At 46.5% G+C, this 26,338-nt stretch overlaps 1 protein-coding gene across 11 annotated transcripts in view; it reads right to left on the bottom strand.

The window, feature by feature from the left end:
* Positions 1 to 26,338, bottom strand: part of LOC8040096 (RNA binding protein fox-1 homolog 3) — a 317,548-nt gene that overhangs the window by 44,448 nt on the left and 246,762 nt on the right. For 6 of the 11 annotated variants that reach the window (XM_042294594.1, XM_042294598.1, XM_042294595.1 and 3 more), the window contains one exon: positions 4,939 to 5,055. The exons of the other annotated variants lie outside the window; for them this stretch is intronic. In XM_042294594.1, the coding sequence (XP_042150528.1) occupies positions 4,939 to 5,055 (117 nt within the window). The remainder of the gene's footprint in view (positions 1 to 4,938; positions 5,056 to 26,338) is intronic. 11 annotated transcript variants of the gene reach the window in all.

The raw sequence follows: 26,338 nt of genomic DNA, 5'->3' as shown, positions 1-26,338 counted from the left end.
TTTCAACCTACTTCTATAAGGCCATGCACATCGCAACCTCTTCGCAAAAAGTCTCCATCGTTCTAAGCCTGGTCTGCGCACCTTTTCTGTTTGAGAATATGTTCTGAAGTAGCTTTACATGTCAACGCGTTCTTAAAATATACAACCCTTGCAGGCAAGCTTAAGTTTAATATATCCCTACTTAACCCCATAAAACGTTTTTTTTGTTTTTTTTTCCAAGGTGGTTTTTAAAACGTGCAAGCGCGGAACGGACTATGTACACTGCGCGACACTGATACCGCGAATACGACGTTGGCTCTTTTTTCGAATTTTACTTCGAAATGGTGTTAGTAGGCACCAAAGTATACCACTTAGGTCTGTGGCCCAGATGAGCACTTCTAAAGACACTAATAGATTTGAAAACAGCGTTTTGATTCTACGAGATAAACATAAAAACACGACGATCGCTTGTTCGCGCTAATATAGTGCCACGCTCTGTGCAATAAGGGAGTCTTAGAATAACGTACTCAAGCACTCTGGGCAAGCTAAAATTAGCATCGCCAGAGGTTTTACATCGCAACGCTATTTTTACGGTACCCAAAGCGCTTGCGAACGTTTTTCTAAACCTCCCTAATAGTGAACTAGATATTTTTGAGAGCGATGAATCAGACAGGTTGACAAGCATATGACTGGGACTTTATTTTGTTTACAATTTATAACACTGAACCCTCGCTCACACGGAAAAAGCTTGAAGGCTTTCTAGCTTCAAGACGTCTTTTAGTTATTATTTTTAACGACGCTGTAGTGAATTTGCACTTCGCTTTTTTTTCTTGTATTTAATGAACCTAAAAGATTAATGAGCAAACTTCTTGCTATCAACAACAATTTATGATTTACGGCACAAGATTGCTCAGGCACGGCCCGGGCCGGCCCGGGCCGGCGGGGCCCGAGAACTTTTTTGTTCAAGCCCGAGCCCGGCCCGGGCCCGAGAAAAAACGTGCTACCCGGCCCGAGCCCGGCCCGCGGGCCGGGTCGGGCTCGGGCTGGCCCGGCCCGTGCAGTGCTCTATTCGGCCTTCTTATTAAAGGAGCCGTGCAACGATATTCAATTGGAATGTTTTTCTTTTTACAAGAGCTTACTGGCACTAGTGGGACTCAAGGATACTCGCACGCAACGCCACTGGCCGAGAGACTCCTTTGTTGCGGTGTAATTTCAAGGACAAAAGCGATAATTTTCATACAATCTCTCCTTTGCGAAATTTGATGACGTGGGGATCGCAGTACACCCCAATGACGATATTTGAATGCGGTACATAAATTGGACCCGAGCATTGCGTGGACACTCGATTTGGGCTCGTGATAATTAGTAGCTCGAGAAGCATACGGGTAGCGACCCGTGTCCAATCGCTGCAACGACGACAACAGCCGAGCCATAAGAATGTCTGGAACTCAGCGCGTGTCCAGTGCTTTGCCAACCCCAACGCATGGCTATGATCAACGGTGGCGGCATATAATCGGCTCCAGATCACGTGGCCGCTTGTTCTGGCTGCGAGCAACGTTACTGGAGCAAGCTTAGTTTCGCAACTCCCTATATAAGGAGTATTCACTGGGCGCCATATTTGTGGGTGATGTCTAGAGGGCATGCTCTGAACGAGCCCACATAAGTAGGATGCTAAGACCGGCAATCTTGAGTGTGCGAAATGCACGTTACAAAAATACAGTGGAAGCTCGCCATCAGCATGCGGTCAGCAGTCGTGCACACAGCTATGGCCGCCAGTGAATACTTCCTATTCTCGCCTGCAGGGGCGAGTGGCCCAGGTGGCGGTCACGAGAACTAGCGGCGCTGCGGTCGGATCTTGCTCCCCTGTCTCGCGCGTCGTCTACTATACTCCGTTTCACCTTATGTTGTACCACAGCGAAGGCTAGAAGCGCGAGCTCATAGCGTTGGCAGCTGCCCCTGGTGCACGAGAGCTTGTGCCGCCGAGATCTGCCACAGAACAAGGAGCTCGCGCTTGTAGCCTTTTCTGCGGTACATCATAAGGTGAAACAGAGTATACCACCGCGTTGAGAGCTTCCTTTTCTTTTCTTTTCTTCCTTTTTTTTTTGCTTCCATGTGTATAATAGCAAAACAAAGATGATGAAGATGAAGTGTAATACACGAGACAGATCAGTGTCAGCGCACTGTGAGTGTTCTTTCTTTGAGTGTTTGAAATTTATTTTTGTGTGCGTCTGTTTCCTTGCGCTGTGAAGGGTTATTATGAATTGCCAACTCGCCCAAGCTCAAATATTGCTATTGTAGCTTCGCGGGCTAGACGATCCGGAAGCAAGACTAGACTGTAGCGCTGCTAGTTCTCGTGACCGCCACTAAGCCAACTAAGCCCACGTCGCAGGCGGAGCTGTGAAACTGAGCTCGCTCCAGTAACGTGGCCGCGTGTTGAGGGGGTGAACGCGGCTCGTTTTTCTTTAATTCTTTTTCTGGGACTTTTATTGCGTGGGGTGAAAAACGTACGCGTGCTTCATAGGTCATTAACGTCAGGGGTCCGTTCTAAGCGGTATAAGCGCAAAGTACAAACATTGTTGCATCGTCCCTTTAAGGAAATTTTGACAGCCTGGCAACCACAGCAGCGTAGTCTGACAACTGGAGGATGACTACTTCCTTCCGCCATTATGTGGCTATGACTCATACGAACTCTGTGCGATTTCTCAGAAATAAATAACACAAAGAAGTAACGCCATTTAGTGTTATCGCGAAATCCGCTGGTTCTAGCAGGCAGTAAGCTCCAACAATTGGCCAAACTCTCTTAGTATAAACGGCTCTGGATCGGCCGGTAGATCAGCGCCTAACCGCGGCGTAAAACAGCAAGCCAGCGAGGCTAGGTGTGTCTTCCACACGCGCGTGATCTTCCATCTTCCACACGCGCGTGATCTCGCTGACCTCCTATTTCACGCCACGATAAGGCGCTGATCTATCTGGCCGGTTGGTATTCGCGCGATATTGTTAAAGGATCTGCAGGCTGTACCCCTTGGTTGTGGTTGGCAAGCTCGACAAAAAATAGACTATGATTGCGTCATTCGTACGAAATCTCAATTAGGTTATACTATTTAGACAAGTGCGTCATGCCGCCATGTTAAAAAAGTAATATAGATTCTACATGTACTTTCAGAATAAAATATATGCATACAAAGCTTACGGGTCCACGAGTGCTTGTTTTTTAACGAGTAAAAGCAAATGTTTTATTGTACAAAACTGCAGCGAAGGGAGCAAGGCACAAATGGGCTAGGGGGGAAAGGGTAGAAAAAAATGAAAGCCGTTTACAACTCCCTGTAACACCGAATTAGAGCGCAGCTCCTGAGGAGGAGGAGGGAAGGGTACTGAGGGTCACCTGTTCTCGGGGCGGGGTGTCACGTGACCTCGGGGGGGGGGGGGGGGGGGGGGGGGGTCACGCGACCCCCCAGAAAAATTTTGCCGCTAGATTTAGCTGGGAATTTTGTTTCCGCTAGATTTAGCGAGGAATTTTTTCCGCTAGATTTAGCGGGGAAATTTTTCCGCTAGATTTAGCGGGGAACTTTTTCCGCTAGATTTAGCGGGGAAATTTTTCAGCTAGATTTAGCGGGGAATTTTTTCCGCGAATTTTTTCCGCTAGATTTAGCGGGTAATTTTTTCCGCTAAATTTAGCGGGGAAATTTTTTCCGCTAGATTTAGCGGGGCAATGTTTCTGCTAGATTCAGCCGGAAAATTTTTCCGCTGGATCTAGCGGGGAATTTTTTCCGCTAGATTTAGCGGGGAAATTTTTCCGACAAATTTAGCGGGGATTTTTTTCCGCTAGATTTAGCGGGAAATTTTTTCGCTAGATTTAGCGGGGAAATTTACCCATAATGCACCACGCGGTTACGCCGACGGCGACGCCTACGCCGCTCAAGCCGGAAACGGGCGCCTAAGAGCTGCGCTCTAAAAACTGCACTTTCGTCGGGTCTTGACAATTCCAGCGGATGCAGTCAATCCATTTCTGCACGAAGATATTCATCGAACACGAATCACGTGACTTTGATCAGCTTTGGGTGCGACACCCAAAGCTTCGATTCGGGATCAAAATTTCATCGGGTTCTGCATGTGCCATGGATCGCGCTAACAGCTCGAAGATTGTCTGCGCCACCTCTCTCTAATCACATTAGCCACAGAGTGCATAGGTCATCTGTCATCATACATTGTAGATCACATGTTCAGCTAATGGGAAAAAGATATCTTAGCACTTCTCAGGAGTTGTGAATGCGAAAGCATGCATGTCGTTTTTCGCGCCGTGGCCGCTTCTGATCCCCATGGCGCCTCGGCCGTTTCTGCTTCTCTCTGCGGGAGCCGCAGCGCCATGGAGTCTGGGGTGGCGTTTCTTGGAACTATGCCGCGCACGAGCAATGGGAGGCTATCCATCAATTCGCTGCTACAGACTACAGGCTTCGCTCCCTAAGACGGGGGAATTTAGGTGCCGTTTGGCGCGGCTTCAAAAGCTGATAACGCCAATGGACCTTTTTCCAGTAAGGAGTGCCCCATGACGGTTTCGCCGCCTACTACAAATGGAGGGCAACCGAACTCGCCTTCTCCCATAGGAACAGATTAGTGTCGCAAGAAAACAGTGCCCCCAAAAATGGCGAAAGGGCGGTCAAGGTCAAGTGGAAAGGGTGTGCGCGTGCGCAGACGCTTACTGGAAAAAGGTCCATTCGCTCCATGAGACAGTTAATGCTTCCGCATTAATAAAATGTGGGAACAGGAACACAAAAGGGGAGAGAAAAACTACGACAAATGCCGAGGTAGTATAGATGCCTCGTGAAAGTATACTCAGCTAGTTAGTAGAAAACATTAGTGTCCTTTTTTTTTCTTTTTTTGCGGCAGGGGGTTTGTGAGTTGTTAGTCGGGTGGCGGAGCACCAGATGGCGCTGGCAGCGTTGTTTTGCGCTCCATACGCACTTTGTCGACGGCTGTGCCGGCGAGGTCCCTGGCTTCGAGAGTGCCTGGCTGCTCGAGGTAAGCAATGCGCATGCGCAAGGCCGCGCCTGCGTCGGCCGACAGTTTCTGTTTCACGATCTGCAAATGAGGAAGTGATCACATCACACGTCTTACGGGCTGAGGGCGAACTTCCGCTTCGCGCTATCGTCTGCTTCCGGTGACGCCATCTTGAAAGCGGCGACGATTGAGTGCCATTCAACGTTGGTTTACCCTGCTATTTGTTTATTTCGTTTTTTTTTAGTTACCCGAACTCACTAGGACAACAGCCAACCAACTTGCCCGCTAACATGAAACAAACACGTTGTTGGTGAGACTTTGTGCAGTGCTTCAGTGTGGGCAACCGACTACGAACGCCAGTGTGTTTGTAAAAACATTACAAAGTTTTGACAAACATACTGGCGTCCGTAGTCTGTTGGCTCGAAGTTGCCAGCATAATGTTTTTGCTCACGTCTGCGAAACAAGCTGAAGGGACTTTTGACCTGGTGTGACTTAGAGAGATGGCTTTGAAGAGGAAACGGATTACCAAAGAGAACGCAGAAATAAGGTTTGCGCGGACGGCAAGGCCTAACAAACGGCTCTTTTGAAATTAAAACCGAGAGGACGTTGTTGGTTTTCAAAAATATGTCTGGTCGTGTAATTACACAGCTGCGCTCTCTTCTAATGATATAAGTGCCCCCGAGATTGTAATTACCCAGCTGCGGTTTTGACTTTTTTCGTCATCTTAAAGGGGCACTAAAGTGTTTTTTTGAGATTCTCGTTTTCTGGTAGCGCCATCTGTCGTTCTGCGCCAACAGTAGATGTCGAAACTTTGATAATTTTTTTTTAATGTGCAGATCGGCCGCGCATGAATGTAATTTCGGGATTTTTAGGACGCTTAGAGCTCGTAGATTGAAACATCACAATAAAACGAGAACCTTAAAACGCACTTTAATGCCCCTTTACCACCGAGTGGAAACTGCTTTTAAAATATTTGAAAGGAATGTAGTAATTAGTCTTTGCTATCCCCTTTTTCGAATCATCGAGAGAATTAGACGGAAAGAATATGCTTAACTTCGCTGCCAAAAAACTTTAGGGTGCGCACTGCTCTCTTCAAGTTGGCAGTTACAAAGCTACCGTCGTTGCCAGGACGTCCGTTGCCATGACGACCCCTACTGGCCGCAGGTGCATCGGGAGTTCGTAGGAGAAATCGTAGCTAGTAGGCAACAAATATTAGAGCTGGAACGTTGGGTAATCGGTTTAGTTTTCACAAGAGCCGCCCATTTAGGCCTAGCAATACGCGCAAACCTAATTTTCGGGGCAGTCTCTGGGATGTTTCGTCAAGTCATCCATCCCTAAGACGTTTTGGAAGGGTTCAGAACGCTCTCAGCCACGCACGACACTCGCGATACGGCTCTACGATCTACTGCCGCTCTGTTGAGTAAGGATACAGCGACCTTTTTGTCGATTCTTTGGTTCGACTGGTTTCGCCAACCTTCGAACGTTCAGCTAAATTCGACAAAGTTCGACTTCTGAACAGTGTTGCCCGACTTCTACACACAAAAAATGTCTAGATTTGAAAAATAATTCTCACAGTAATCTACTTTATATTCCAGACAATTATCCCGGATGTTTAGGCAATATAAAAGAGCATGTAATCAGTTTAACGATGAAATTAGCTTACTACCCTTATCCGCCAGGTGGCGTAGAATGGTCTTATTCAGTCGAACTTCGGGTTAACTGCACTCTTCCACCAGGTGGGTAGAAGAGTCGAACTTGAGTCGACCTTTGGTCGAACTTTGCTTTAAAAGTTCGAAAACGGAGAACCTGGTCGAACTCCCTAAGTTTAAGTCCGCGCGGTACCTGCGTCACTGTAAAACACAAACAAGAAAACAAGAGGAAATAGAACAAACGAGGAGGAAGGGAGAAGAACTACAGTTGCCAGACTACGGATAGGAGAACAGGCCGAACACAGACCAATAATGAGGCCAAGCCATCTCAGCTAAAAATCGGTCAACTAAAAAAAAAAAAAAAAAAACATTTCAGTTGCACAGAGAAAGCGATGTTCGCCCTGAAATGAACACTGGATTGAGAAAAATGGCGACAGCGATTGTCAGGCTGATTCACACATTGGCGTTTGTCTGTGCCGAGTGCGTTGTAATTAGGGATGTCGCGAACCTGGGGAGGTTCGAGGTCGACCAGGTTCGACTTTTTCAAACTTCTTACGCAAAGCGCGAAAAAAAGAAAAGAGAAAATACTCGACTGAAGTTGGACTTTTTGTGCGCGCGAGCAACAATTAAAAAACGGGCTGTTTCCACCTGTCGGAGGAAAAGTACAACATCTGCTTCATGAATTGTTTTATTGTTTCGCATTAATGAAAACACTAAAGCCCTAAAAGGGCATATTTTTGCTTTTACCTTCTGTAAACGTCGGTAATCATTTGATTAAATACAATAGAATCTACTTTGTAAGTTATTCGTTTCGCAAAACTAGAAATATCTGCGTAGAAGTCGGGAAACACTGTCCATAAGCCGAACTTCGTCGATTTTTGACCAAAGGTCGAGGGTTCGCCGACCAGTCGAATCTCGAGATTCGACGTCAAACTTCAGGTTCGACGGAAGTTGGCGGCATCCCTAGTTGCAACCTCTGAACACACTGACACACTGGCGCCACTTATCGGGCAAACCTGGAACTCCTCCAACCTGCGTACGACTGATTGAAGGTTTTTGTGATTATTTGCGAGATTAAATCTACGCATTATTTATGAGAAAAACATAGCCGCTTACAACGTCGTCAGAATTACATTAAGCCCACGGTTAAACAATTATGCTGGCCGATAGGTGGCGCCAGCTTGCCAGTACGTTAAGCGGTTGCAAGAGCCCGCAACAGACTCGACAGAGTCAAACGCAAATGTGCGAACCAGCCTTGACACACAAAGATGAGACACGGTCAAACAAAGGTCAAAACTAGCGGGAACACCAATTAAGGTTGAAAAGAGAGAACCAGTGAAAAAGAGAAGACCCGTGTGTGATACGAAAGCCAGCTGACAGATCCGCAAGCACACACAAAAAAGACTACGTCATTTCGTGTGAGAAGAAAACAAACCACAAACAAAAGGGGGGTTAACGGATACCAGTACATATAAAGTCAAATGAAAGCAATTCCAGTGCGCACGCACATGCATCATGAACAAAGGGAAGACATTTCATTGTTACTGTTTTCTTTTTTTTTTTTAGCCATTACGTCATTCAAACACAAATAGGGTGTCTCAAGAGGACCTTCCGATGCAAAACGAACCGGAAAAATCGGCGCCTGCTCAGAGAAAACTCCGAAAACTCATCACACTTTGTCAAATTTCAAAATGTAATGCTCTTCCTGTAAAAAAAAAAAAAAAAAAAAATGAAATTAGCCATTTTGCCAAAGTCAACGGCGAACTTGTGGACAGACGACCGAAATAGTAATGAATGTGGGTTGTGGCGCCATCTCCCGGAATGCGCAGCGAGCAGAAGAAGCGCTCTGCATGCGCTCTGTTGTCTGCTAGCTCCGTCTAGCGAGAGATGGCGCCACAAGCTGCATTCATCGCCAACTCGGTCGTCTGCGAACACGTCCGCCGTTGACATTTCGCAAGTTTGTTGGTCTCATTTTTTTTTGCAGAACGGGTACTACGCCTTGATATTTCACAAACCGAAACTGACCACCTAGTCGCACATTCAGTGAAACTTCAAGCTTTTTATGTGCAGGCGCCAGTGGCGCACCACCTTGTTTTTGAATTGGGGGGGGGGCAAAGTGCAAATTAGACCCCCCCCCCCCCCCCGGGCCGGGGGACGGTGCCCTTGGTATCCCTTGGGCGCCGTCGGCCAGTGTTTGCCCTGCCCAGTGGCGGCTGTATCGGGGGGGGGGGGGGGGGGGGTAAAACTCATGTTTTGCCCGCCCCCCCCCCCCCACTATGAGAACTGGGGGGGGCAAGGAGGGCTCTTCCCCCCCCCCCCCCCCCCCCCCCCCGGGTTGGTACGCCCATGGCAGGCGCCGATTTCTCCGATTCGTTTTACAGCGTAAAACACAATGGTAGCCACCGCAGGGACGAGTAAACAGGTGATCAGGGAAAATAGTTCAGACACGCCTAGTAATAGCATCGCGTAAAACGCCGAGTTCGTTGGTAGAGTCGTAGACGCGGGAACGTTTGATGTCGGGAGGAATACAAAATGGCGTTTCTCCGCCATTTTGAACTACGAAATTTTCCTAGCGCATTGGCAAAATGCATTCCAACAAACAAACAAACACGATTACCAACAAGCGGCCGATGGATATGTTTCGGTACAAATTGCTGTCGGTGCGTTTACGCGCCCATTGAGTTGAATGTTGAACTCTATTGGCGACGCCAGGGAAATCGACGCCGTGCAACGGCAACGCCGAGAAGCTCCAAACAGGGTGTCGTTTCGACCCTGTCGTCTCCTATCACTGCTTGGTTCTCGCAGCAGAGAAAGAAACATCGTTTCCAGTAATTATTTTTATGCTTCCGCCGTGTAATTCTTACGCAGAGTAGAAGAAGGTTTCTAGCGTCGAAAAATCACTTTGCTTTCATATGTAACACCGATTTTACGCACATTAGCATGGACTACGGTTGGCCGCGCATGCTAAACGCGCGAGCTATTTGCTTTTGGTGAAGCCCAGGCGGCAGCACGAGCGCTCGTCCAGCGAGTGCTCCAGTCAAGGCAGTCAATGCTACCCGCTCGCGCTTGCACAGCCTTCGCAGTTAGTCCATGATAATCACTACTGGGTGGTGCACGTTAAAGACCCAGACTAGCGGTTGCACTGCACTGGCTAAATAGACCGATCCCAAAGCTAGTTTGAGTACGCCACCGCTGTCGCCGTGCATCGTGGGAGCTGTAGTCTTTCTGCACGCGCGACAACCCTGCTGGAGGTCTGCGCGAGCAGAGCACGAGGCGGCATGAGCTATCTCGTGAACTGGCATGTGCCTCCTATGAACAGTTATGGCGGCGTCACGCATGCGTGGAACGCTTGGTGAGATCGGTCTATTGCTCATCTACAGTGGGTGACTCGTCGCAACTTTCAAATGGCTGACCAACTACACGCTGTATAAATATCCACACAACCCCAATTATTATTAGGTGAGACGAAGTATCGACCAACACACTGTTTACAAACAACCCCGCGTTTACCCACCGGGTGAGGGCACTGCGCGCGCGCAGAAACCAGATTCGCCCAAGGCAAAGCATCTGCGCATGCGCAGTGGCGACAGCAGCACCACCGCATCGGCGTGACGTCGGAGAGTTGAGTTGGTCTATAGTTCGTTTCATTGTAACATAAAACGGCTCCCGTGAGTCAATTCGAGCGACGGAAACATGTCCCGACACTCTTATTGACACGCCATGGTCGATTGCTCGTTGAACCGCAAGCATGGCGGCCGGAAGTGATGTCTCGGCAACTTCCGGCCGTTTCAAAAATTTTTGAGGCGCCCTTCAGGGACCTAAAGGGATGGTGAACCGAAATTTGGATTTCAGAAAAAAAAAAAAAAACAATGCAGGAGTTGTAGGCGGGACGCTACAATCATTACAACACTACTCGTAAGGCGATATCTCGAATAGACGGCCGTATTTTGGGAAAAAAGAGGTCGAGATTGAACCAGGCCGACGAGGCGCGTGGCCCGTGAAGATCCCTAGTTTCCTCCTCTCTTCGCTTCGCCCCCTCAAGGCGGCGAGGCGGAGAAGACACGAGGCCGTTCGCTCTACTTCTAGGAGAAACATGACGTGAACATTTCTGTCAAATGCGCCTCCTTTTCTTGAGAAATACGGTCATCCGTTCGAGATATTGATGTATGAGTGATGTTTTGGCGTTTGCAGCATCCCGTTGCACGCTTTTGCCGCTGAAGACTAAACCTTCCTCCTCTCCCTTTCCCCTCTCTCCCACCGAAAACCCAGGTGAGGCTGCGGCGCTTAGTCGCGGAGAAAATCGTATCTGACGTGCTTGAAATAAGCCATTCAGGGCGCCAGAAGTTTCCCTGTGAATGACCACGCACTCCACATGCTTCTTTTTTTTCCAATATGCGGACCAGAAGGCACTGACTCAAACGTCATATACTGTCATCATGTTTCTCGTTTGCTCCGAAGTTCGATCCGCGCATTGGTTCGTTTTTCCTTCGTATACACGGTTGAGCTGTTGACCAGGTCTCATGGCAACCGGCAGTCATTACGCGTCGAGCACGAGCGCATCTGTACACGTGCAACGAAAACTGGGAGGACACTTAAGCTTCGCCTTTAAGACTGGAACGCGATAGCGTTATCGGGCCCCGTTAGCACAGCCTTCTCATATAACCCCCCGCGCTCGTCCCCAAGCCGTGCAAGCGTGTCTGAGTGGCTTAGTCGATAGCGTCACGTGTCACATGACCTCACGCGTGTGACGTCACAACAGCCGCGTGACGTCAAGACCCTATCGACCAATCAGGAGTTTCCGTAGCCGTCGACGCAGGATTTTCAGCGACACGAGCTTCTTAACGCTATCGCGTTAAAACAATACTTGATGTTGGAAGTGCGCACGAGGCCGACCTCGCGGAGGGCGAACAGAACCTTCCGCAAAATCGCCACCCTGCGGTGCCATTTCAAACTACAGGGGGCGCTTCGTTCGTATTTTATTTTCCGGGGAGCTCGGTGTTTACCCAGCACAAAACTTGCGGATTATTTACGTCATGGTTTTCGATCGAGTGCGCAGGACACAGATTGAACACGATTGAGGTCTGCGTCAACACTTTGCCGGAATTCGCATGCAATCGGTGATTCGCTGATCGAACACGTGCCCCAGTCATACGCTGACGTAACGTGCGGCTACGTCAAGCGAGCGTCGCGTCATATAACAGAGAGTTTTTGGGAACTGTTTTTGCACATGCGATACGGTACGACGGGCCCTCCTGCACATACTGCGCATGTGCGAGTCTTCTACGGCAGCGCATGCGCAGTTCGTACCGGAGGGCCCATCGCACTGCATCGGATGCGCAAAAACGGTTCCCTAAAACTCTCTAGTAAACGTGGTTGCAGACCCGTCGGTTTAGTTCTCAACTATGTCACTGGGGGCGCGACGGTCTGGTCTTCATCCCAATTGGCGACGTGCGCGACCGAAAGCGTCGCTGTGGTCGGCCTTCCACGATCGGCCCAAAAGCTGACTATGACGTCGGAAAGGGTATACCATCGACGGAAATAAGAGGAATGAAAGAACTTTAATTTCGACGGTGTTGGCAGTGTTGGTTTGAGAGCGCAATGATTTCAGGCTTCCACCATGCTATTTACAAACACCATCGAACTTGTTGTTCGCAAGGTAATGACGTCACAAGGGGGAACCATAGGAGGGCGCCACCAAAACATCTCGCCGCTAATAGAGCTCGCGCGTGCGCCGTTGCGACACTGCCGTGTAGCGGAGTTCTGAATCGGGCGAGCGTGAACTGCGCGGCAGGTGATTTTAAACGGAAGCTGAAGAGGTCCTTGGCATTCGAACAAACGATGTAATGTGGACGCATTATAAATTATGGGTCTCAAGTTTTATTTAGATTTTATTAGTAGGAGCTTCTTAATAGTCGATTACAATTTTGACGTAGACCCGCTCGTTGCGGCGCGCCGACGGTACGAAAGAGCGAAAGGGGAGAGGAAGAACTAGCCAAAGTGACGTCGTCAGCGGAGTCGGATGACCCTTGCACGCCGCTAAGCTGGCTTGGGGATGCCGCCCATAACGCCGTGATGCTGTGGACAGATAACAGGCGGCAGAGATGATCGCCGCATACCTGGCGGCCATCGCTGCACGTATTTTTTTTTTTTTCTCAGTATAAATGCGGTTGACGTTGTTGTAGTTGTTATCGTCTTGCTCAAGGAAAGTGGGTAAACTGAATTCACGGGACAAGATGCTATAAAAGTCCGCTCCTAACTCAGGTTTCAATACGACACCAGCTTGCTGGTACAAAGTTCAAAGGTGGAAGAAGCTTCCATATCGTTTGACTTCGGGTGCAAGATACATATTGCGCGAACGACGGCCGCAAAAAAAATGAGTTCCTTGTAAACCGAGTGTTCCCTCCGCAGAGTCGCTTCCCCACAGTACATTTGGACGGAAGTCGCTCGTGTGACCACCTCTCCAACGATAACATGTTTGCGGAAAATGGCAAACCTGGTAAGAGCACGGTGGAAGAAGCGAGACAAGTGTCTAAACGAGACCGGAAAAGGTGCCGAAATTCCACTCGGGCTTCGCGCATTTTCCGGCTGGGGCACTGTCGAGCTAGGGGCGCGGTCGACCGATTGCCTAGCGACCTTGAAAACGTGTGCGCCAACGAGAACGGTTCCTCGAGCTCCTGTAATGCTGCGCCATCTCACGGCGCCCGTCAGAAATGAGAGTGAACTTTTGACGCACTTGCCTCGTCGCGAGGCGGCGCAGTTCAAACACCATTCTTCCACCGAGGGGTAAACAGACAGGCCACTCTGGCTCCGCCATTTTCGCTAATCTACATACATTTAGTGTAGCTCCGCTTCACAACGAGCTCCACCACATTTACATGACGTCACAAGCATCAAACAACGCGTAAAAGTATGAGTGTTCCGCTGTGAACAAAGCTTTCAGCCTTCCCACTCTGGTGAAGAAGGAAGAGCAGCGGAGCTGTGTGTACTATGTGGCGCCATCTATGAGCTACGGCGGCAACCAGAGGGTTGTGTCGAGATTTTTTTGTCCAAGGACACGAAACTGGGGAAGCTATCCCCGTTAACAGCGCCGCTGTAAAAATGCATAATCGATGATGGCGTCCGCGCCACCGCCCAACATACATTATTGCAATATCTAAATGTAAAAAAAAAAAAGTTTAGACGACGAACGAAAATAAACTGCCGCAAATGACCGAAATTGCCGTGCGGCTAGCTCGGCTATGAATCGGATTCGCTCGGCTACACTTGGCTACTTTTTCGCTCGGAGTAAAACCATGATGCCGCAACCGTTTCCGGTCCCTTTTCTTTTTGTAATACTTTGGACGAACAAGTTTCTCCACGGTGCGACTGCCTCTAGTGGACCATTTCTTTGCCGCTCTTTTGAGTTTACTACAAGAAAAAACGCATATAAAAAAATATATCTTTTTTTTTTTTATTTGCAGCTTTTCCAAAAACGCTGGGTCCGTTTGCTATCTGGACATACCGTTAAGCCCAGAAAAAAACTCAAAAATACAGAACAGCAGAATGAAACAGAAATAGACGAAACTGTATAGTCGTTTGGTACCGTACCATGTCGCAGTACGCCGTCTTGTTTTCGACTTTTCTTCTTTTTTTTTTTTTTTCTTACAACATAATCCAAGCCAAAAATTTAACAAAAAGTTTACTGCACGAAAATAGACGGACCAAATAAAATAAGAACTAAACGCAGTCAAGGAACAGACCGGTTGGAGTCAGCAGATGACAAAACGACGATGGTACCTAGCGCCATCTGCTTTCTGCTCGCGCAAATAACGGTTCTTTCGAGATCATTTTCGAGCGGAAAGGGAGGCAGGAAACCAACGGGGAAAGAAAGATGACGATGAACCTTTATGGAGACCCTCGCAATAAATAATATAATATAAAAAAAGAATCCAGTAGCTGACACTTATTCGTAAATTATGGGATGTTTGAAGGAACTGAGAAAACCTCTTTGGGGATTCTTACTTACTCTCACTAAAACCAGTAAAAAAGCCGCCTCGCGACTTTTTTACTGGTTTATAATTTGCACCGAACCTGAGCGCACTGAACGTAGTAACTTAGTGAACTTTTCCTTTTCTCAAAATTCGCTTTATTTGAAAAGTTATAGGCCTATTAAGATTACAAAAACAAGCAGAAAATAACCTCCTTCATGACGTCCTTGGTACTTAGGTCCCCTCTTTTCCCGCGCGGGAGGATTCCCCTGGCCGCGGCGACTGAGGAACGTGGGGAGAGAGGGAAGAGGGGGAAAGGAGGTGAGGCCGAGGAGAGAGAGAGGTGCAAGGGAACGGGGAAGCTCTCGCTCCTCGGCTGACGTCAGGGCCAAAAACGTCACGATTTTGTTACATCCCGTGCGCGTTCGACACCACGCGGCGCCCCTGTAGGAGGAGGAGGTGTAGCGCCAAAGCGCGAGAGAGCGGTGGCTCACGCAACGTCAGGAGCTAATAGGGAGTTTTCGCAGATCGTTTCCGCCATCCCGCAACGCTCCTCCGCAACCCGCTACGCTAGCCGGAACTCTACAGTCAAGGCCATCGGCGCGCAGGCGCAGTAGCGGCTTCTTCATTGCGGAGGGCTTAGCGGAGGGGAGAACGCGGTCTACGAAAACTCCCTAGTGACATTTTAAAGAAATACTACAACGAAATTTCGGCGCTCATTCTTTGGTCGATATGTGTTCAAAGGAGCAGCATCACATCGAACATACCAATATCTTGTTAAAAAAAGTCACGAAAAGGAATTTTAAAACGAAGTAAACGATTAGCAAAGAGCACCTGGTGGATGTCGCTAACGCCTCGCTTGCAATGCCCGTCTAGGAACCTTGACAGCTAGTGACGGATAGGGAGCCTTCATGTGCGCTTTGCTAGGGCAAAGCCTTCTGTATACTCTGTGCCTGTCAAATCTCTCCCGGAGGGCCGTCGTCGTCATCGGCTTTCCTCCTCCCTTCTTCTATCCTCCCCCTCTCTCTCTTTGCTTTGCCCAACGCGAGGGGGCGCCGCGAAGTGAGGATTCAGCCAATTCAGCCGCCGAAGCAACACACCGTTCGGCGCTGTGAACTCGAAGCTGCAGGTGAACTTTCGCAACGTTCCCCTTGTTCCTACAACACTTTACTTGTGCAGTTGAGTTATTTCTTAGTTGGACACCGATCACAGGAAGAGATTCTGCGTACTGGTGGCCAGACTTGTACGTAATCCGTTACAAGTAACGAAATTACTAGTAATCCCTTACATTTATTTGTAATTTAGTAACGGAATAATTACATATTTTCTAGAGTAATTTTAAAGTAATTCCCTTACAATTTTTACGTAACGGATTCCTTGTAATCCGTTACATTTTTTTTTTAAGAACCAACCCTCCTCCCTTCCCCCCCTCCCTCTCTAAAGAAAGGGTTGTTTTTATTTTGGTAAGGTCGAGCGCAGTGACACTGTGACGCGAATTGACCAGTGCAAAGGGAGGCTTGGCGCTCTTCTGTTCCCCCAAAGCCTTTTTTTGTAACACCAAGCCCCTGAATCTATTTTTTTAGGCACTAACAATACTGTCAAAAAACCCAAATAAGCATTTTCTACAAAAAAAGAAAAAAAAAAGAGGGAAGGCAAGTTATATCCGTTTTTCTTTTTTTAGTCTCTTTGCTTTTTCTTTGTGATCGAAGACGGGGTAAGGAGGACACCAGGTGATTGTGTGCCTCTTCGAGTAGCTCGAGGCGGTAAGTGCACAGACAACAATTAACAATGTCCTTTTCGGTTATAGTGACTACGACCATCTTCATAATGTCACAACACGAGACAACACTCCGTATAGCCTAAACTCCACTAAAAGAGATGTGATAATATGTGAAGGTGTTATTGCCACAAGCATCCTCGTTCGTTGCTGCACACTTATCATCTTCTCTTCGAAAGCAGGATGCATTTTTTGTGCTACTTTTACCCTATTTTACCCTTTTTTAAAGCTACTTACTTTTTTGTAGTCCAACTTCTAGGGTTGGCCCACTTTATTTGTGAATACCAGCCAGGTTAGCTGCATCTCAGTCACCCTTTTTGTGAGTCAGCTTTTTTGCGAGCACTTCAAAAATAGTAATAGCTAGTCTTCCTTTTTTTTTTTTTTTTTCTTTCCGTTTTTACCCCAGCAGGACGCATCTTATCTCAAGCAGATAGTTTTACAAATAAAACATAATGGTGGCTGATGTAGACTTGATATTCTGGGCTTGAGGGGAGAGTGAAACTAGTGAGTGGTGCCATGGTGTGGCTTAATTAGTACTCTGCCCTTCACTGCCCGTGGCATCAGCGGAAATCTATCTGGAGACCACCGGAGTAAACTGCAGTCGGTCCGTGGTCCTCGCGTTTTTGAACGGCACCAAGGAGGTGCACACAGCAAACGTGCGTTTACATTTCCTTGTTTTAACCAACGTTATAATTAATTGTTGTTATGAGTGTCCTGGTGTTCTTTTCTCGATTACCTATATTTATATGTTGAAGTCTCTTATTCACCAACGTCTCAACCGAGTCTCGACCTGTTCAGAACCAAAAAAAGAAGAATATTGAGTCAAGCCTTATTTAATATTTTATTATCACCTTAATGTTACCAACTCTACTAAAACTCGAATATCAGGCAACGGCTGCAACGATGAAGCTTTGCTCTATCTTCGAGCTAAATAGTACTTCCATTGCTTCGCTGAAAAAGCTCAATGCAGAGCATTAAATATTTGTGAGGCACAATATGGCACTCCCATCCAGTGCCTCAGTTCAAAGGGTGATCAGCGTAGCAGTCGACATCTTCAGTAAGAAATAACGAAATATGTCTGACGAGACTTTCGAGAGTCACCTGCTACTCAAAATACTGAAGGTCAATGAATGAAACAGGTGGCAACAATAAGAACTTGATTAACCTTCTTCCCTTTGTTTCTTAAGTGAGAAAAATATTGTTGAAAGTAACGCCACGAAAGTAACGGATTACTTTTGGGGGTAACGGTCACTTACTTTTATGAGAGGGTAATTGTAATTGTAAAAAATTACAATTTAGCCTGGAGTAATTGTAACTGTAATTCCTTACTATTTTTCAGTAACGTGTACAAGTCTGCTGGTGGCCACGAGATTTATGAAGCCGCTGCTTGTGAATTTTGCCGTCATGAAGACCGACAAAAACGATGTGTACAAGGCATTTGCCACCTAGCCAGTGTCTCGCAAATATGTAAAGCTGTAGGAAAAGAATGTGAACTGGATGCTTACAGATGCAACTGGCATGAAAAATAAACCCTGTATTGTATATCTTTAACATGCATTGTCTCTTACTCGAATTGTATTGAATCCCAAGATGTTTCCTACACTTGTGTGTAGAATATACTCTAAATTGTAATATATTACATCTTGCCTTTCCATTTGCAGAAAGTCATTAAGTATGTTCCAACTTGATGAGCCTTGTCAATTGAGGACATAGAGTGGCAATAAATGACTTGCCCCTATAAGCTGTTATCTGGCTGGATGAAACGTAAAACTGATAATTTCCGACGAGGTTAAGTGTTATTTGACAATTTCCATATTGCAGTTGGAACAAACACATGAACAAAAATCGTTTATGCTCAGTTGTCGATTTTTGGATCCATTAGATACGGCCACACTGCTCACAGAAATACTATGCTTTGCCATTAAATGCTAAATTTCATGTGGCGTCCTTCAATATTCTGTAAACGTGGTGTTTGTAATGACGTTGTGATGTCAGGTCACGTGAAAACTGTCCACGCTGTCCAAATCTAAGCTATTCCGGCTCTGTTTGCCGTTGCGGCATCACTCGCAGCAATGCAAGCAAGATGATTAAAGGGAAGAAAAGTGCAATTGGTACGCTATTAGGTTCGCTTAAGAAACTTTCGGTAAACAACACTGACAGGTTATTAGCGTAGGCAAACCACAACAGTAAAAACACGAAATATACCCGGCAAACACGGTTAGACCATTCAGCTGCGCCTTTCAAACGCCTCGGGAGCTATTGTGTCGTCTGTTACGAATCCTCACATGGTGGCGCCCCCAAATGGCGTTGCGGCGACGGAGCGCAACTGCTTCGACGGTCAGCCCCCATTGTATTCGGCGCAGTCTGCCAGGCACAGAGTATACAGATGGCTATGGCTAGGGTGATGCCATCCTTTGTAATACCACTCGCCGACAAACCAGCAGCCATTTTGTTCCTCGGCGATAATCCGTGGGGCTTAGAACCCTCCCGGAAACAAGCACCTTATCTCAGAAGTTCGGAGCAGCGTTGTGGAACCCACGGAGGGAGGATTAGCATTTTCCCCCTCGGATGGGATTACCGATGGACACAAAGGCCACTTTCCGGCGCACGGGGAAACAATGAGAGGAACAAAATGGCGGTGGACGAGGGTGTGGGAAAGGGAAACAGGCAGTTGGCATCACCCTATGCGAAGCGCACATGAAGGCACCCTAGTGACGGAGGTTGTCTCGCCTCTGGCCACGACAAGAGAAGAGGGGCAGGAGGAACTCCCCTCTTCCCGAGAATGCCTTTTGTGTGTCGCTGAAGTGGCTATTGTCCCCCTACAAGATTACAGAAGATTAACCCGTCACTCAAAATTCGTAGAAAAGCAGCCGCTTCGGTGGCTGGAACGACTAGGCCATCTCGACGTCAGCCTCGGCGTAGCTATGCTCGTCCTGAGACGACCTGCGTCACAATTGCGTTGGATGTCACGTGGTCTCCGCTGGGCCTTCTCCGAGCGCTTGCCAGAGTGGGCCGTTTATAACGAAAAATACAGCCACCAGGCTCAAAATACAAACGTGCGATTGTCCTTTACGGATATTGTGGATCATATTCAACCTATTTTTGAACACGAAGGGAATATTCCAAATTTCGTTGAAGTATCCCTTTAAGCGCGCGGCACGAGTAGCACCGACAGGACCGAGCTCCGAGCTCGAACAGAACAGCACAAGCCTGGCAGCATTCGACAGTGCAGCAGGGAGGTCTCAGCGGGGCCCCCTTTTCATGTTCTTTTCAGTTTTATTGCGGTTATAAAGATCAGTTTGTTGATTTGCATCGACGGACGCCTTTCCTGACCCCCACAGAGGTTTCCGCGTTGTCCGGTTAAAATATAACGCACTGATATTTAGTTACACTCTCCGCGCCCGCTGGGTTGCCCGAACCACAGGAGACACCCATGACAAAATGCTGTATGAGGGGTAGGGAGGTGAGGAGGTCCCAGCAAAATGGAAAATTTCGGAGAGTGAAGGAGGGGGGCATGCCCTTCCCCCCACCCCCTGGCGACGTGCCTGTCATGGGGAGCCCCTGGCTACGTGCCTGGAATGGGGTGCTCATTCGAAAACTTAAAATGTATGGTATTAGAGGGCATGCTTCTCTTCCCCTCAAATCGTATTTAGAAAATCGGAACCAACTTGTTAATACCCACAATCACTCGCCTGATATTAAACCAATCATATTTGGAGTACCACAAGGCAGCATGTTGGTCCGTTACTCTTGAACATACAGCTTAATGACATTGTTAACGTTGCGCAGCAGGCAAAGTACATAATTTATGCAAACGACACCAGCCTCTTTTTTTTTTTTTTTTGTCAGGTAACATTTGTATTGCGTTTTTGCATGTAGCTAATGCCACCATAAAACGTGCCGAAATACGGGTTAGGGAAAATAATCTTATAATAAATAAAAATAAAACGACGGCCATCTTTTTGAGCTCGAAAAATAGAAGTCTTGACCTTCCAAGTGATATTTAGATTCGTCGCCTATTGAAATGGTACGTTTAAAACTTGAGGGGTGATTTTCACGAGGCACGTGACCTGGACTGATTATGTCGATTATAGCATTTCTAAACTTGCGTGAATTAGTGCTAGATTACACAGACATCGTCATGTCCTTCCAACTGGAGTTAAGTTGCTTTTTTATAGCTCATTATTTGTACCCCATCTGAACTAGTGTAATTTACACAACCAAAACTAACCGCCAAAAACTATTCTTACTTCAGAAAATAGTGATAAGAATCGTGTGCGGCGTGTCTTATCTAACAACATTTTTAAGAGGCTATGTGTTTAAAAAATATATTTAAATACTATTAATTTCGCCTTTATACGAAGCATAAACTGGGATGTCGTGAGACAGATAGGTTTTTATTATTTTTGGCATCATATTAAAAACAAACCTATAACATGCTTCCCTCGTCGCTCGAATCCCTGGAGGGTTAGAGGCGTCACGCACAGATCATGGCCTTCGGATGATTAAAAAAATCTCGCCGACATTATCAAATACGTTTCTGCACTATAATTTCGATGGAGAACCTCGTAGCAGACGTGAGATTAGGAAATAACCATTTTATACTGTCGTTGATTATTCGGTAGACTTTTTTTTTTCCTTTTTGTCATTGCTTTCCTTTATTGTTTGCTAAGTATTTGCATTACATAATTTCTTGAGCATGTTTTTTCGCAACTGCGGGCGGGGGGGGGGGGGGGGGGGGGGGGGATGATAAAATAGAGTTATTATAATATGATCCTGCGAGCGTGTAAATATAAGTGTTGGAAAGAGATAGAAAGTGTGTGTGCGTGTGTATGTGCGTGTTTGTGTGCGCTTGTGAGAGTGCGTGTACTTAGTATACTGTTAATATATGTATGCATATTTTTGTCTCTGCGTGTGTCACTTGGTGCGCATCTGCGTGCGTACGCACCTAGGCGACGCTAAGGGTCTCTCACTTATACGGGGGGGGGGGGGGGGGGGGGGGAGTAGCAGCTACAGGATCATTTACCAATTTCGAGGACCTCATTTATTCACACGGCTCGGTAGCTCGGTGCGAGCGGAGAGCGAGAAGAATGGTTCCTTCGACTCCCCCACTGGCGGAAACGTCGCCGTAAAACTAAAACTACGAAAAAGAAGAAGAAGGAGCACAAAGGAAATTCGAGAACTTCGAGTAAAACAGTCAAAGTATTTTTGAGTCTAGGGTTCGACGACACTCGCGAGGCTCGTTCATTATACACCGCCGCGGAAGACGGGCTGAAAATATACACCCGGCGATGGCGTCGTCATTTCTCACCCGCCCATCTTCGCTTTCTTTCTCTTCTTCTTTTTATTTCATACATTCGCCATTTTTGACGTTAGTGCCCCGATCGCCTAAAGCCACACCTTTTGACACTGTACCGGAAGTGTGACAATAGACACGGTCGCTCGCCCAACGAAAGGGTCCGAAGAAGAAAAGAAAAAATTAAATGTGTTTTACGAGTGTTTAGAGCGGGAATACGAACAGTTTTCGCCAAAGGAGGCAACATGTTGTGTAGTGTGCAGAGTGGGTGCTAGGATAAACAGCATGGCGCTGGCCAAATTGCGCATAGTGAGATGATGCCAATGTGCGCGCGATACATCGCAAACGCGTGATTCACTCAAGGGCTGCTAGCTTTCCAAGTAGACTTCGGGTGCGAATTTCGTACCTTTGTCTATTTTACTTTTTTTTCCTTTTGTTTTCTTCCCCAGGAATCGTAAAAGGTGCGCCTTTGCCAAAAACGCAAAAAAAAAAAAAAAAAAAAACGAAACAATTTTTTTTTTTTTAAAGCGATTAAAACACTGGACTTTTAAAAACTGAATAAAAAATCCATCTAAAAAAAGCGCGGAAGCGCTTTTTTTATTTAGAGGGATTTAGAGTGGGGAAAAAAATCATGATTTAAACAAGTCAAATAGAGCTCATTTATTTTATTTATATAAATAAATTTAGATCAGACTTCGTTCACCTGAATCAGACTTCGTTCACCTGATTTATTTAATCTAAATGAGAGTAATTTGATTTAAATAACAGAAGCTATAAAACTGTGATTCTTTACCAATATACTCTTCAACGCGGCAGATTGATTGATCGATTCGTCCGATCATTAAAAACCATGCGGAAAAAATAATTACTCTAAATGTAATGTACAGTTTAATTAATCTTATTGCTGCAATCGCCAGCATACTAGAACTACAAAAAAAAAAACTTGATATGTTTTAGTTAGTTAAAAAGTGATGATTTTTACACCGCGTTTTGACTCTATTGCAATAAAACATTCCTTTTTTTAATTTTTTTTTTTTTTTTTTTTTTTTTTTTTTTTTTTAGTACGACGTTACAAAGTGGACGAACGAAGTGCGAAGTAGAAATCAATCCCAACGCTCCGATTCGCTCAAAATAGCACTTATTTTTGCTCGCGCCCGGTCTGCTTGCAACCGTTCCTTGCTTGATGATTGTTTATTTAAATACAAAACAAATGCACATATAAAGCATAAAATAACAGACACACGCCAAATATCTTTTTTGTTGCAGAAAAGGTGTGATTTATGTATCATCCCAGTAAAATTGGTTTAACTCAAATCCTAATGTAATCCACGATTTATCGTAGTGATTTTCATTCTCCATCCTGGCTAGTGTTACCAGCGTTACTAGTCCCATTGGTGCGAGGAGGGAGGCACTTTGACGTTCACCCAACAAAACAAATTCGTCTCTACTCCGACCACACAACCACAAATGTGTGACTATAGCCGGTGTGATATTAGTTGGAAGTATCTACGTCACTACTTCCTCCACGTCGCCTCCTAACCGTAAATCATAACGATAATAATTAATAAAATAAAATAAAAACGTGTTAACGAGACGACTTTGAAACCGCGCGCAGAGGATTTTTTTTTTTTTGTTGTTTTTTTGTTAACGAGCAAAATGTATCTATCGTGTCAGGAACGAAGCAAACAGCTACAGCGAGGTCCGACAGTGAAAAATCGCGATGAAAAATGGAAACCGCCTCCGCTTTTCTTTTTCCTTCTTTTTTTTTCTCTTTTCTCAACGTCATAGTCGCGGCAGTAGCGGTCTCTGTTCTCGTGTTGGCTGCCTCAACCACTCAATAATATTTCACAGTACTCCGCACTCAAAACAAAACAACGATAAAATATCCGTCCGCCCCCCCCCCCCCCCTTTCCCGTTTAAAAGAAAAAAAAAATTAGGTGCTAAATTGTAACGTCACTGTTAGTTCCCGTTTCTTTACTCTTCCTCTTTTTTTTTAATACAGCGTGATTTTTTAAACTGGTTAAACACACTGACAGCAAAGGAAAACATTAAAGCTCCCCTCCCAAATTTTCTGAAGCAAAAAAAAAAAAAGCACGTATGATATATATTTTGTCTTGTTTCACTCGAGAGAGAGGGAGAAAGGAAAAAGGTATCGACCTGAAAACTGGAGATAGGCGGGGGAAATTATTTTCGTAGTCAGCGGTTTTCGCCGCAGCACACCGCGGCACCATGGCGTGCCGTACGGAAAAGCCGGTCTCCCGGAAGCTTCGGCTACAGTTTTCTTTTTCCCTTCTCAAATAATATGAAATCCATTAAACAAACAAATATTTTTGTTTCGGCTTGTTAGGGTGAGTTTACGGCCAGAGGCGCATAATATAAATGGTTAATAGACCGATCTCATCGAGCGTTCGACGCATGCGCGAGGCAGCCATAACTTTAGTTCACAGGAGGCAATCGGCAGTGCACGAGACTGTTCGTGGCCTGCACGGTTGTCGCACGCGCAGAAAGACTAAAGTTCCCTCGATGCTTTGCGGCGGCGGTGGCGTAGTCAAACTGGCTGGTGAGATCGGTTTATCGTCACAATAAGCTGAACATTTCGGTTAATTTCCTAGTTATATCTTAAATTGGTGAAAAAAGACATGTGGTCTCAAATAGAGATTCGCTGAGCGTCATCAAAAAACACGAAACCAGTCATTTTTAGAATGACTTTGAGCTTGTGGGACGCCAACGTTATCACGTGTACAACAGGCACAAGGCTGGCGGTGAGAAAACTAGGACGATAAAGAGACGGAAAAACCTTGCGGGCAAGAATGGTTAGAATTTCGCGCTCCTCCGTGCTTCTCACGCGCTCTAAGTCTTTGTAAAATTGACTGATCTAGTGGTTTTCGATGAGGCTCGGCAAGTTCCTAATTGTACCCATCAGTTCATTTTCACTAAAACATAATTGAGAGAACAAAAACTTTCTGCGTCTCCACTCTGGTGAAGAAGGAAGGCCAGCGAAGCGGTACTATGGTGGGTATGAAGTAATGGCCGGCCGCAAGTCGGCAAGCCAGATTGGAAAGGCTCGAAAAGTTGCCGCGGTCGCTAATAGATGGCGGTAGCTGTCCAGAGTTTCCTGTCATCATTTGTTTGCTGCCGGACACGATACTGAAAAAACCAGCCCTTAACCGCTGTAAAAAAAATGCTCGGCATTTCTGGTGCGGGTCAAACGTGTGGCGTCTTACGCTCTCGGCACTATTCATCGGCGAGTTTAGCGACAGGCTTAACGCGTCACATGTATGCATGCACTCGATAGCACTTCCCGGAATGGAAATACCGGCGCTAACCCGGGTTTTTTTTTTTTTTTTTTTTTTTTTTTTAACCGTGCGACACCGGGTGTCAAGTTCCTACTATCTGCCGGACGCACAGCGGATGCCTCGGAGTGCTTTTCCGCTTAACTGGCGCCGAAGTGTAGTGACAGGCTGGAAGGACGCTCGCTTAATGATCTAGATGTTCTTGGGAAATAGAAAAACTTTTTTTAAAGCGATGGCTTCTACCCCCCCCCCCCCCCCCCCCCCCCCAGCCAATCGGAGTCGAGCAAAGCGGCCTCGCTTATATCCAGGCTTCACGAAATGCCAAACACGTAGCCGAAGAACGTTTCACGTTCATATGTTAGTTGTAAGCAGCAGACTTGCCCTGTGTTAGTTCCCACGTCCGCATAACTCACCTCCACTGGCGGTATTAGAAGCTAGAATCTTAGCTTTCAAGAAGCTAATATTCCAGCCACAATGTCTAGTGACACCCTGAGGCTTCCGGTAGGCTTCTTTTCAAGCACACTCAACTCATGCAAATAAATAAACTAAAAAAACTTAAAAAAAAAAAAAAACGGCGGCTCCTTGCGGTGGGGCAAGTGTGCCCAAGGATCGCTCGAATCTCTGGCAAACGCCGCGAGATGGCGCAGTATACGTAGGGTCATCCTAATGGGCATCAGGAGTCCCATAAGAGCCAGGCAAGGAACCGCGTCCTCATTCGCGCACACGTTTACGAGACCGCGCTTGCGCGAAGACTCCTAACCGACAGAGGCCCCTATCGGGAGATGCGCGAAGCACGAGTGAACATTTGCCGCCTAGCCCGACCTCGTTCAGACATCTCTCTTCTTCCACCCTGGGTCTTTTCGGGGAACAAAGAACAGACTGTACATAGGTTTTCCCGGTAACTTCAGCGATTAAAAATTGACGTCAGGTGATGTCACGTGACGTCACAATACAACGTGACGCACCGATTTGATACCGTGACGTCAAGCGACCTGGCGGCGACGTTTCCAATAAATTTAGCCGCGACAAGCACGAACAGACGGAGGAACAAATTTCTGGAAATAGTGGGTTCAGCTAGAGAGCATTTCAAACTTCGATAAATTAATTACTTCAGTAAGTGACCAAACTTGGCGACTTAAAGATAAAAGCTCCATGAATACCTTTGAACGAGGATTCCGAAGTAAAGTGTGTTCTCGTCTTGCGTTAGTATGTGTCTATCATTGTGAGTTCCTCAGACTCGGGGTGCAGTCTTAGTTTAACCAAGTAATCCGTCAAACATCCCCCCCCCCCCATTTTTTTTTTCTTTTTTTCTCTTCTTTTTTTTCAATATGAGCAGGTTGTAGAAAATTTATTCCTAAGAAAGTTGTCTCTGTAGCCTCTAG

This window comes from Ixodes scapularis, unplaced genomic scaffold (genome assembly GCF_016920785.2).
Source record: "Ixodes scapularis isolate PalLabHiFi unplaced genomic scaffold, ASM1692078v2 PGA_scaffold6__148_contigs__length_123643588, whole genome shotgun sequence".
NCBI lineage: Eukaryota > Metazoa > Arthropoda > Arachnida > Ixodida > Ixodidae > Ixodes > Ixodes scapularis.
This window is presented reverse-complemented; position numbering and strand designations above follow the sequence as displayed.